The sequence below is a fragment of the Loxodonta africana genome, chromosome 7, assembly GCF_030014295.1.
Source record: "Loxodonta africana isolate mLoxAfr1 chromosome 7, mLoxAfr1.hap2, whole genome shotgun sequence".
Taxonomy (NCBI): domain Eukaryota; kingdom Metazoa; phylum Chordata; class Mammalia; order Proboscidea; family Elephantidae; genus Loxodonta; species Loxodonta africana.
Window position 1 is genome coordinate 24,973,083 of NC_087348.1, and position 12,062 is coordinate 24,985,144.

General features: G+C 38.2%; 1 protein-coding gene across 1 annotated transcript; it reads left to right on the top strand.

The window, feature by feature from the left end:
- Positions 1 to 3,064: 3,064 nt before the first annotated feature.
- LOC100661881 (olfactory receptor 2G3-like) lies at positions 3,065 to 4,596 on the top strand. Its single transcript, XM_064289343.1, has 2 exons — positions 3,065 to 3,110; positions 3,425 to 4,596. The coding sequence occupies exons 1-2, from the start codon at positions 3,065 to 3,067 to the stop codon at positions 4,381 to 4,383; spliced, it is 1,005 nt and encodes a 334-aa protein (XP_064145413.1). The 3' UTR covers positions 4,384 to 4,596.
- The last annotated feature ends 7,466 nt before the right edge of the window (positions 4,597 to 12,062 follow it).

Here is a 12,062-nt window from a genome sequence, read left to right on the forward strand (position 1 = left end):
GACGAGTCATTCACCAATGTAATACTCCAAACCTCTAATATGCTGTGTTTATCTGATGCCAAAATTACCTGAACCTGAGTAAAATACTTTTTTTTTTTTACTGAATTAGATTTTTTTGAGCACTAGACCATGTTTGGAAAAAGAAACTATTAGGGACTTTGCTTGTCTGTATACTTTGACTAAAATCATGGCTACTATGAAAGTAAGGAAACCCAGGTGGCATAGTGGTTAAGAGCTACATCTGCTAACCAAAAGGTTGGCTGTTCAAATACACCAGGCATCCCTTGGAAACTCTATGGGGGAAGTTCTGCTCTGTCCTTTAGAGTAGATGGCAGTGTGCTTGTTTTTTGTTTTTAAGGAAGTAAATTTATTCTTAATCTGAACACAAGACTTAATCAACAATAGTAGGAAATAGGAAGGACTCATTTGAATTTCATCAATATTTAATAGTTTATTATGTATTGTTGTTGTTGTGGGCTGTCAAGTCAATTCTGATTCATACTGATTCTACAGGACAGAGTAGATGGCCTGATAGGGATCCCTAGACAGTAATCTGTACAGGAGCAGAATGCCAGGTGTTTTCTCACTTGGAGCCCATGGTGGGTTTGAATTGTCAACTTTTTGGTTAGCACCAGAGTGTTTAGCCATTGCACCACCAGGGTTCCTTTATTATGTACTAGTAATAAACAAACAAAATGATAGGATCCCTAGAAACCCAAAGTAACTTGGGGAGATACACTATTATATAAAATTTTATTCATACACACATGTATGTAAGTATGAAAATAGGGTATGTTCAAAGGACAGAAATGATTTAGCAGAGGAGATTCTGATGAACTCTGTCTGGGGAAAAAGAAAATTACGAAGATTTTCAAAGAGGATTCCATGTATGCCTAGAATTTAAAAGACTGAATTGGAGCTTTCCTGGTAGACAAGTTAAAAGAAGGCATTTGGCAATAGTAGCTTTTGCCTTGTGAAATAAGACAGAGGGAGTGCTGTTACCTAGGTGATTGCTTGCTTGATTGAGATGTCTGTGTATAATTCTCAAGAGATTACAACACATCCAAGGTTTCTGCAACTATCTCTTTAATTTGGTGAATTTGCTTCATACTGAAGGGGTTATATTTACGGGTTCAAGAGGCAAACTTACTCCAAAAGTGTCTTTGTTATTCCTAGTCTTATTAAGGAGAAATAACTCTCTGTGTTCTTATAGGAATGGAAATAGATGTAAATCCTGAAAAAACTGTACTATAGAGTGGGGTCTAGCTGGTCCTTAGCATTTGTGCCCATAAAGTGACTGAAAATGCCATTTGAGGTGACTGTATATTCATAGGAAGGCTGAAGGACTATGACTTTTACCGAATCTTCAAAATATAAAGTGTTTAGAAGTTGACCTCAAATTCTGGCATTCCTTGATGTGTGCAAAATTGTACAAATACATGCACGCAGCTAGAGCTGAGACTGTGATTTCTGGCATGGTCTTATTACTTTATAGACATACTATAGCATTGTAGGTGCTTTTACATATATCCAATATTTCCTTAAGTGATCTTGGAAAAGTCCTTTAATGTCTTGAATGTCTATTGTTCAATGTGATAATGATAATTTCTGCTCTGCTTGCTTAAGGTTCTAATGAAGATCAAATTTCTTTATGATAATGATTAACACGGATTTTTACTGTATACTTAACTCTGTTTTATGCACTTTAGATGTATTATCTCATTTAACTTTTTCATCAATCTACCTCATAAGGTAAATGCTATAGTTGCCCCCATCCTACAAATGAGGAAAATGATGGTGTGAATTATGGGTGGCACAGAGAGGTAGCAAATCTTCTGAGCTGGTAAATGGTGGAGTCAATCTTCTGACGTCAGATTCTTTGTGCTTTACCATTTGTTATGGTCTCCTGATTGTGTGTCATTAAGTTGTCAACTGAGAAACTGTCGATGTCATTTGTTGTCATTACAATATCACTCCTAAAAATTACCAAAATATTTCTTATTTACAGCTGAACTTTCTAACTGCTGTTTGAAGGACCTGGATGAAGATATCGTAGCCTCTTAAGCCCCCTCTATGGCCTGCTAGTCTTGATGAAAACAGGACTGTGACTTGACTTCTCTCTCTCTTTCCAGATCCATCTTTCTCTTATCTCTAGGCTTCATATTTTAGAGAATTCAGTTTACCAATTCACGGAATTATTTTATTCAAAAAGCTCTAGTTTAAATCTAAACACAAGAAAACCTCCTAAAACATATTACATGCTAATCAATAGTTCATGACCCACAGCTTCTTGTTTCTTGTTTCCTTTGTTGCAACTTTCCATTGGACTGTAAGCTCTATGATAGTATAGAGATGTTGATTATGTTTAGCAGTGTATACCCACAGTCTTGTACGTACCATATTGTCAAAAAGCTCTTTTGAAAGCAAGCAAGAAAGCAAAAATAAAAAAGAAAGAAGGACCACAAAAAGGGATGAATAAATAAAAGGATGAATGAAAGGCAGCTCCTTGCTATTGCAAGTGTGTCTGCCTCTGAGATTCTTCATTATCCTTGAAGCAAACAGGCACAGACCTGGGGCTAAGGAGCTCTCAGTGAACAGATGTAGTAACTTCAATTTGTATGGATCCTCTCTATTAATAATATTTCTCTGAAATGGGCATTCTTAAATAAGTGAATTCTGTCCAGATAATTGCAGCATTATTATATGCTATTGGGGTTATTAATAGTTACTATTTATAGATTGCTTCTTTGTGTTGACATTGTCTTAAATGCTTTGTATTATTACATTTAATCATAAAAATCCCTCCCACAAAATTAGCTCTATCCTTATTCTCATTTTATTCTTAATGACACCATCCTAGATACCATAGTATGGAGGCAATGAAGCTGGTAGAATATGTAATCCTTGTGCTCCATGACTGTTTTTGCTGTTGGTGTGCACAGCTTTTGATTGTAAGGGTACTCAAGCACTAGAAAGTTGTGTAAGGATGATGCAGAAGCAACACAGGCTGTCTGTCGTTCCTCCTTTTCCTTATAGGCTGGTGGGTTAGGTAGCACATGAAGCAATGCCATTCACTGCTCAGTTAAAGGGCAGAACAAAAGCAGAATCAGGTATTTCTGAAGTAGGAGAGCTGTGAGTAAGGCTTGGAAGAATAAATAAGGTTTGGAAATACCATGGACAGGCAAAAGAACATTTTATTTGAGAAAAGGCAAAAATATCCGTTTAACACTAGTCAGTATTTGGGTCCAGTATCTTTATCTCCTCTGGAGAGAATTGCTTCCAAAAGCAGAAGAAAAACTTTACGTTCATAGTAAAACTCGGTTACTCAGGGCACAATATCAGATCAAGAATTTTCCTTGCTCTCTCACTAATGTTTTGAGTTTCCAGCTCTGTGACACATAAGACATTTGGTTTTGTCTTCAAGTGAGTGGATGGTACTTTGAAAATATAAATACGATGAAAACAAACTTCACTGTGACAGAATTTATATTCCTGGGGCTCTCATCTCAGCCAAAGATACAGCTCATTCTTTTTATTATGTTCTTATTCTTCTATTTATTAACGGTGGCTGGGAATATTATCATCATCACGATTATCCAGCTAGAACCTCGTCTCCAAACCCCCATGTACTTCTTCCTCACCAATTTATCTTTTCTGGACATCTGCTACACATCCACCAATGTCCCACAAATGCTGTCCAACATGGTGGGGAAGAAGAAGAGCATCCCATTCTCTGGCTGTGCTACTCAGATGTACTTCTCCCTCTCCTTTGGAATGATTGAATGTGTTCTTCTGGGTGTCATGGCTTATGACAGATATGTAGCCATTTGCCATCCCCTTAATTATATTGTCATTATGGACCGAAGCACCTGTGTCCGACTGGCAACCATTTCTTGGTCCAGCAGCTTTCTGAGTTCCATGGTTATCAATGTCCTCACTTTGAGTCTGCCATACTGTGGGCCCAATATCCTCAATCACTTTTTCTGTGAGGTACCTTCTGTCCTGAGGTTGGCTTGCACTGACACCTCACTTACTGAGTTGGTCGTTTTTGTCTTCAGTATCATCACTGTTTTCATTCCTTTCCTCTTAATTGTTGTTTCCTATGTCAGAATTTTTCAGTCTGTCCTGAGGATACAGTCAGCCTCTGGGAGGCACAAGGCACTGTCCACATGTGCCTCCCATTTGACAGTGGTAGCCTTATTCTATGGAACGGGCATCTTCATGTACATGAGACCTCAATCAAAGTCCTCTCGGGCGGGGGGCAAGATCTTTGCAGTGTTTTATACTGTGATCACACCTATGCTCAACCCCTTGATCTACAGCCTAAGGAACCAAGATGTAAAAGAAGCTTTCAGGAGAGCTATTGCAAAACAGAGGACTTGAGAGCTGAAAATGGGACACTAAGTTTAACGGCTAATCTAAAATCATTGAGTTCTGACTATGAAGTGACAGAGTGAAAAATAGCTGGAATAAAAAACAGGTAAATCCTGATGTAAACTCAGTAGGACAAAAGTGTTTCTCCCAAGGACATACTGTAACTTTAAAGTGTCAAAACCAGCCCCTTTATTGAGGAACAGCTGTTTTCTCACTCACTGAGAAAACTTGGTTCTCTAATGTCATAGACTATCTGAAAGTAGTTGTTTGGAATTATATCAGTAAGGTGAAACATCTCATTCCCGCCTGGAGGACTTAAGTTACTTTGTCATAGAGAAGCAGTCTCAATTTCCAGCCTAGGTGCAGAGCTTTAGATAAGGGAACTTTGAGTGTAACATTCCACATCTATCTTAATTTTGTAGCTTCCAGTGAAACAGGACCCTATGTGGTTAGACCTGATGTTGACCCCTTGCAACGAACATATCCCTATACTGCTTCATTTGCAGTTCACCTAAACTCCACCTTCCCCCAATCCAAAGACAACTGTCTCCTTCTTTGTTTGGTGAGACACTCCACAGTCCTCTGGTGTGTGTTCTGCCTCTTTGCAATAGATCAATAAATATGATTTTATTTGGTTTCGGGTGGTGTTAGGTAATTGTATGGACAAGAGGAAAACAATGATCAGAAGCAGATGATTCAGTCATTGTTAATTAATTTATTGATTGATTCATTCATTAAATGTTATTGGTTGACTATGTAATAAAAAATCAAAACAAAACCTGTTGCTGCAATGATTCCAACTCATGGTGACCCTATAGGACAAAGTAGAACTGCTCCATATGGTTTCCAAGGAGCACCTGGTGGATTCAAACTCCCAACATTTTGGTTAGACAGTAAAAACATTTTCTTTCCTCAAACATATACACTTACATACATATACATAGATACACATATACATGAAATATATTTATAATATACGTAAATACATATGCATAAAATATTTATGGACACCCTGGTGGCGTAGTGGTTAAGAGCTACAGCTGCTAACTAAAGATTGGCAATTAGAAAATATCAGGCTCTCCTCGGAGACCATATGGGGTAGTTCTATTCTCTCCTACAGTGTTGCTATGAGTCAGAATCGACTCCATAGCAATGGGTTTGTTTTTTGCTTTTTGCTTTTTTTGGCTTTAAAATATTTATAGTGTACCTATAAATATACACACATATGTTGACAAGTTGTGATAACTACCATAAGGAAATAATCATCCAGGTGCAGTGACAGACAGTAATAGGTAGGGTGTCCTCGGTGAAGGCACATATATACACATGTAGACAGGTATACACATAGCTTACGTACATGTGTATGTGTGTGTGCATGGATAGATTGATTGCAAGTAAATTGCTTTATGTCACAAGTTTGTGAAAACAAGTGTTTTCTGTGACTTGGAACTTTTCAGTCAGTAGCATATAAAAGGAATTACTTGAATTAAGAGAGAATTAAGAGAATAGCCAAATGTAGCTTAGTATTAATATTCTTAGGGTGGAAGCTTAAGTAAGGTCTTTAAATAAGCTTACAACTTAAACAAGGTAGTGCTAAATAGTGCTAAAAGAGATGCACAAAATATCTCTAAAATTGTTTCTCACATGCTGAAGTCACAATTTAGAGTTAACAAAAAAGGAATGTAATTCACCTTTCAGAGTTATCCAACCACTAAAATTCAACTATGTCTTTTACCTACAATAAAGGCCATACACAATCAGGAAATGATGTAGCTCTGCTGAGACAGGTAAAGTAGCCATCACTGGTTTAAAATTGATTTAAAAAGTAAAAGGCAAAATCACTGACCAAATGAAAAAAAAACCCTATTGCTGTCGAGTCAATTCCGACTCATAATGACCCTACAGGACAGAGTAGAACTGCCCCATCCAGTTTCCAAGGAGCGCCTGGTGAATTCAAACTGCCGGTCTTTTGGTCAGCAGCCATAGCACTTAACCACTATGCCTCCAGGGTTCCCACTAACCAAATAGTCAAATTCATTACACAATAGTTTTTATTTCGTGTATTTGCCTTGATATACAAATTACTGGAAACATATTATACTTTCCTTAATATACTAGGAAACCCTGCTAGCATAGTGGTTAAGAGCTACGGCTGCTAACCGAAAGGTTGGGCAGTTCCAACCCCACAGACCCTCCTTGGAAACCATACGGTGCAGTTCTACTCTATCCTACAGGGTCACGATGAGTTGGAATTGATTCGATGGCAGTGAGTTTTTTTTTGTTTTGTTTTTTAAATACACTAATTAGAGTTCAAAACATATACTTAGGACCAATTTTCTTCTGAGAAATATATTTAAAGCCACAGATAACATTTCAGATTCTCCCAAATATTCTCTAAGAAGGAAAAAAGAAAGCTTAGCTGGCTGAATATAATATTAAAATCGTGCTAAAAAAGGTACACAAAATGCTTCAAGATACATACAAGGCAAAGTTATTTTTTGGCTCAAGGAAATTACCAACTCACCTGTCACGATTGATGAGAAGGCGAACAGAGAGAGAAGGCCTTCCCTGGAGTTGATGCCCTGAATTTGGACTTTAAGCCTACTTTACTGTGAGGAAATAAATTTCTCTTTGTCAAAGCCATCCACTTGTGGTATTTCAGTTATAGCAGTACTAGGTGACCAGGACACCATCCTACCTCTCAAATTTGAAAAATGGGTAAAATAATTAAAAGTGAATACAAAGTTATAAAACATGTAGAATAACTGTAAGTGAATTTTTTTCTTTTTAAACAGCTTATTGTTTAGGCCAAGGCTTGATCTAATCAATTTATTTTTGATCAGCCTGTTTTTGATCAGTAACCTTGGTTTTGGGTGAGCTAAGAAAAATAATACAAACTAAATGGCCCAGGCCCTTTCCTAGGCCTCATCTAGATCACTTCGAGCAAGTGTTCTCTTCTTTCCACTGTTTTATTTATTTTTATATAAAAGGTAAATGTTATATTAAAGACATTTAGCTTGAAATTATATGAACTACATGTTACAATCATTGCTAGAACAACAATAACAACAAATAATGATTGTGTGACTAACACACACACACAAAATGATTAGCCCTTTACAACATCAAACAATCAATTGGAATGATTTTCTTCCTACGTTTGTTTGGGCCTCTGGCAACATGAAAACGACATGCTGTTGTTGTTATGTGCCGTTGAGTAAGTACCGACTTACAGGGACCCTATATGTGCAACATAAGGACCCTGCCTTGGGTGCACCATTCCACAATCCCTGTTATGTTTGAGCCTGTGGTTGCAGCCACTGTGTCAATCCATTTCATGAGGATCTTACTTTTTTTGCTAAGCCTCTACTTTACCAAGGATGAGGTCCTTCTCAAGGCACTGATGTCTCCTGATAACATGTCCGCAGTATATGAGATGTAGTCTCGCCATCCTTGCTTCCAGGGAGCATCCTGGTTCATTCTTTTGGCAGTCCATGATATATTCAATATTCTTTGCCAACCCCACCATTCAAAGGCATCAATTTTTCTTGGTCTTCCTTATTTATTGCCCAGTTTTCACATGCATATGAGGTGATTGAAAACACCATGGCTTGGATCAGGCATACCTATAGACTTCAAGGTGACCGCTTTGCTTTTCAACACCTTAAAGAGGTCTTTTGCAGCAGATTTGTCCAATGTAATGCATCATTTGATTTCTTGACTGGGGCTTCTATGGGTGTTGATTGTTGATTCGAGTAAAATGAAATCCTTGACAACTTCCATCTTTTCTCCATTTATCATGATGTTGCTCACTGGTCCAGATGTAAGGATTTTTGTTTTCTTTATGTTGAGGTGTAATTCATAATGAAGGTTGCAGTCTTTGATCTTCACAAGTGAGTGCTTCAAGTCCTCTTCACTTTCAGCAAGCAAGGTCGTGTCATCTGTATAATGCAGGTTGTTAATGAGACTTCCTCCAATCCTGATGCCTCAGTCTTCATATAGTCCAGTTTCTCAGGTTACTTGCCCAACATACAGATTGAATAAATATGATGAAAGGATACAATCCTGGTGCAAAACTTTCCTGACTTTGAGTCACTCATTGTTCCTGTGTTCTGTTTGTAAAACTGTCTGTTAATCTATGTACAGGTTCCTCATGAGCACAGTTAAGTGTTCTGGATTTCCTATTCTTTGCAGTGTTATCCATAATTTGTTATGATCCACACAGTTGAATGCCCTTTCATAGTCAATGAAACACAGGTAAACATCTTTCTGGTATTCTCTACTTTCAGCCATGATCCATCTGACACCAGCAATGATATCCCTGGTTCCATGTCCTCTTCTGAATCCAGCTTGAACTTCTGGTAGCTCCCTGTCAATACATTTCTGCAGCCCACTTGTGACTGATCTTCAGCAAAATTTTACTTGTGTGTGATATTAGTGATATTGCTTGAGAATTTCTGCACTCAGCTGGATTACCTTTCTTGGAAATAGGCATGAATATGGATTTCTTCCATTCAGTTGGCCAGGTAGCTGTCTTCCAATTTTCTTGGCATAAATGAGTGAGCACTTCCAGTGCTGGATCCATTTGCTGAAACATCTCAATTGGTATTCTGCCAATTCCTGAAACCTTGTTTTTTGCCAATGCCTTCAACGCAGCTTGGACTTCTTCCTTCAGTACTATCGATTCCTGGGCATATGCTGACTCCTGAAATGGTTGAAAGTTGACCAATTCTTTTTGTTATAGTGCCTCTGTGTATTCTTTCCATCTTCTTTTGGTCCTTCCTGTGTAGTTTAATATTTTATCCCTAGAATCCTTCACTATTGCAACTCAAGGCTTGATTTTTTTCTTTAATTCTTCTTTTGGCTTGAGAAATGCAGAACATGTTATTCTCTTTTGGTTTTCTATCTTCAGGTCTTTGCACAAGTTATTATAATACTCTACTTTGTCTTCCCCAGGCACCCTTTGAAATCTTCTGCTCAGCTCTTTTACTTCATTATATCTTTTTTTTTGCTTTGGCTATTCAACGTTCAAGAGCAAGTTTCAGAGTCTCTTCTGACATCCATTTTGAAAACAGCATAGCTGGGAAATGTTCAGAATAACAAAATCATTAGAGAATGGACTATTGTTATAAACTACATGTTCCCAATGCCTGATTGATCAGTATTATTATGTCTTTTAAGAACTTCATTTAGAGTGAGAAGGGTAAAATTACATTTCCAAAATTATAATTATCTGTGTCAACTTAGGAGAAGTCACTTATTTTCTATGGACCTCAGTTCCTTTATTTAAAAAATGAGACAGCTTTTGGATTATCTCTAAGTATTTGGCAAGGATACAGAAGCAGAAAAATTCAAGAGTCATGCAAGAAATAGTTTTACAGTTGAATCTGGTGGATGAAGAGGAGTGGGTTGTAATAATATTAAAAAAGTAGTTTAGGGAAGATGGCCCAGAATGCCAAGCAAAGACTTTGGAAATTTTATAGCCTCTGAGTTGAAGACAGAGCCCTGGTGGCACACTGGTTAAGCGTTCGGCTGCTAACCAAAAGGTCAACATTTTCAATTCCCCAGCCACTGCTTGGAACCCATATGGGGCAGTTCTACTCTGTCCTGTAGGGTCTCCATGAGTTAGATTTGACTAGGTGGCAAGGAGGTTTTTTTTTTTTTTTTGAGTTATAGGAGAGGAGTAACAATGGGGTGTATAAGAATTTTTGGTGGTGGTGGCGATTTTGAGTCAATTTCAACTCATGTGACAGAGCAGAATTGTCCCATAGTGTTTCCTAGGCTGTAGTCTTTACAGAAGCAGATCACAAGGTCTTTCTTCTGTGGAGTCACTAGGTGGGTTTGAACTACCAAGCTTTTGGTTAGTAGCCTTTGTTTAAACATTGTGCTACCAGGGCTCCTTTAACAAATCTTAGACAAAAAACCAAACCCACTGCCATGGCATTTATTCTAACTCATAGAAACCTTTAGGCTGTAATACTTCCAGGTGACCTCTCCAAGGCAGAGGTAGAAAGTAAGTGTTTCAGCTTGAATTCCTCCCTTGGTAGAAGACCAGACATAATGCCAATATAAAAACTTGACTCAAGTTCCCCTAAATAAAGCACACTATCTAATGCCACTAAACTCTGGTTAGAGCCTACTCAGACTTATCAGCCTAATGGCTATGTCATTCCAGTGGTTGGTGGGCTGATGGATATGTGACAGGATTTCAGGGAGGCAAAGAGGCATCATTTCCTCTATAATCCATGATTGACAAACTCCCTATTTCCTAAGGGGTAAATTCCTATGTTCTTAAATTGGCAACAGAGGGATCATTGATCTACATTCCAGCGCTACCTCCAAATCCTCCTACTGGGGATTTGGCCAGGCTGGCCCATGGACTTGCCATGGTCTCCAACCTCTTTGGCTTTTGTCGCCTTCCCAATTTCTAGCCCATATTTCAAAGATAATTCAGATGCCTCCTCCTTCATAAAGCTTTTTCTGGTTTTCCAAGGGGGAGTGCTGTCTTTCTAGTGTGCATTCTCACAGTACAAGTTTTTCTATTTTTGTGACACAAGGTATTTACATTTAATTTATCTCTCTGCAAATGTAAAATCTGTCAGGTCAGGGACTACACACACACACACACACAATGTCATCCACTTCCATAAAACCAGGTTTAAACACAGATTGCTTTTAAAGAAAAAAGCCTCACTGGAGGTCATATATCCTGAGGGTGTAGGAAGCAGCATTGAATCTGAGCGGTATCTCATTCTGACAGCTCCATTCTTAACTGCTTCTGCATTCATTTTTGTCTTCCTCAGCCCTAGTTCATTGATTACCAACTATTTTTTTGATTAAAGGAAATACCATTGTATATGATTGTTTTCAGGTTATTATATTGCAAACAATCATATGTAATGATGTTTCTTTTAATCGAAAATAAATAGTTGACAATCAACGTATAATGTGTATTGAACATCCCCCACATGACTGTCATTTTATCGTACTGTGGGGGCTTGCGTGTTGCTGTGATGCTGGAAGCTATACCACTGGTATTCAGATATCAGCAGGGTCACCCATGAAAGACAGGTTTCAGCTGAGCTTCCAGACTAAGACAGACTAGGAAGAAGAACCTGGCACTCTACTTCTGAAAAGAATTAACCAGTGAAGGCCTTATGAATAACAGCAGAACATTGTCTGATATAGTGCTGGAAGATGAGCCCCCTAGGTTGGAAGGCACTCAAAAGACGACTGGGGAAGGGCTGCATCCTCAAACTAGACCAAAAAAAAAGAAAAAAAACCAAACCCACTGCCGTAGAGTTGATTCCGACTCATAGCGACCCTATGGGACAGAGTAGAACTGCCCCGTACAGTTCCCAAGGAGCACCTTGTGGATTCAAACTGCCAACCTTTTGGTTAGCAGCCTTAGCACTTAACCACTACACCACTAGGGTATCCCTCAAAGTAGAGTCGACCTTAATAATGTGGGATCTGATGTGGTGCTGATGTGGCAAGACTCAAAATAAGAAGAAACAGCTGCAAACACCCATTAATAATTGGAACCTGGATGTACAAAGTATGAGTCTAAGAAAATTGGAAATTGTCAAATCATCAAAAATGAAATGGAAAGCATAAACATCAATATCCTAGGCATTACTAAGCTGAAATGGACTGGTATTGGCCATTTTGAATCAGACAATCATATG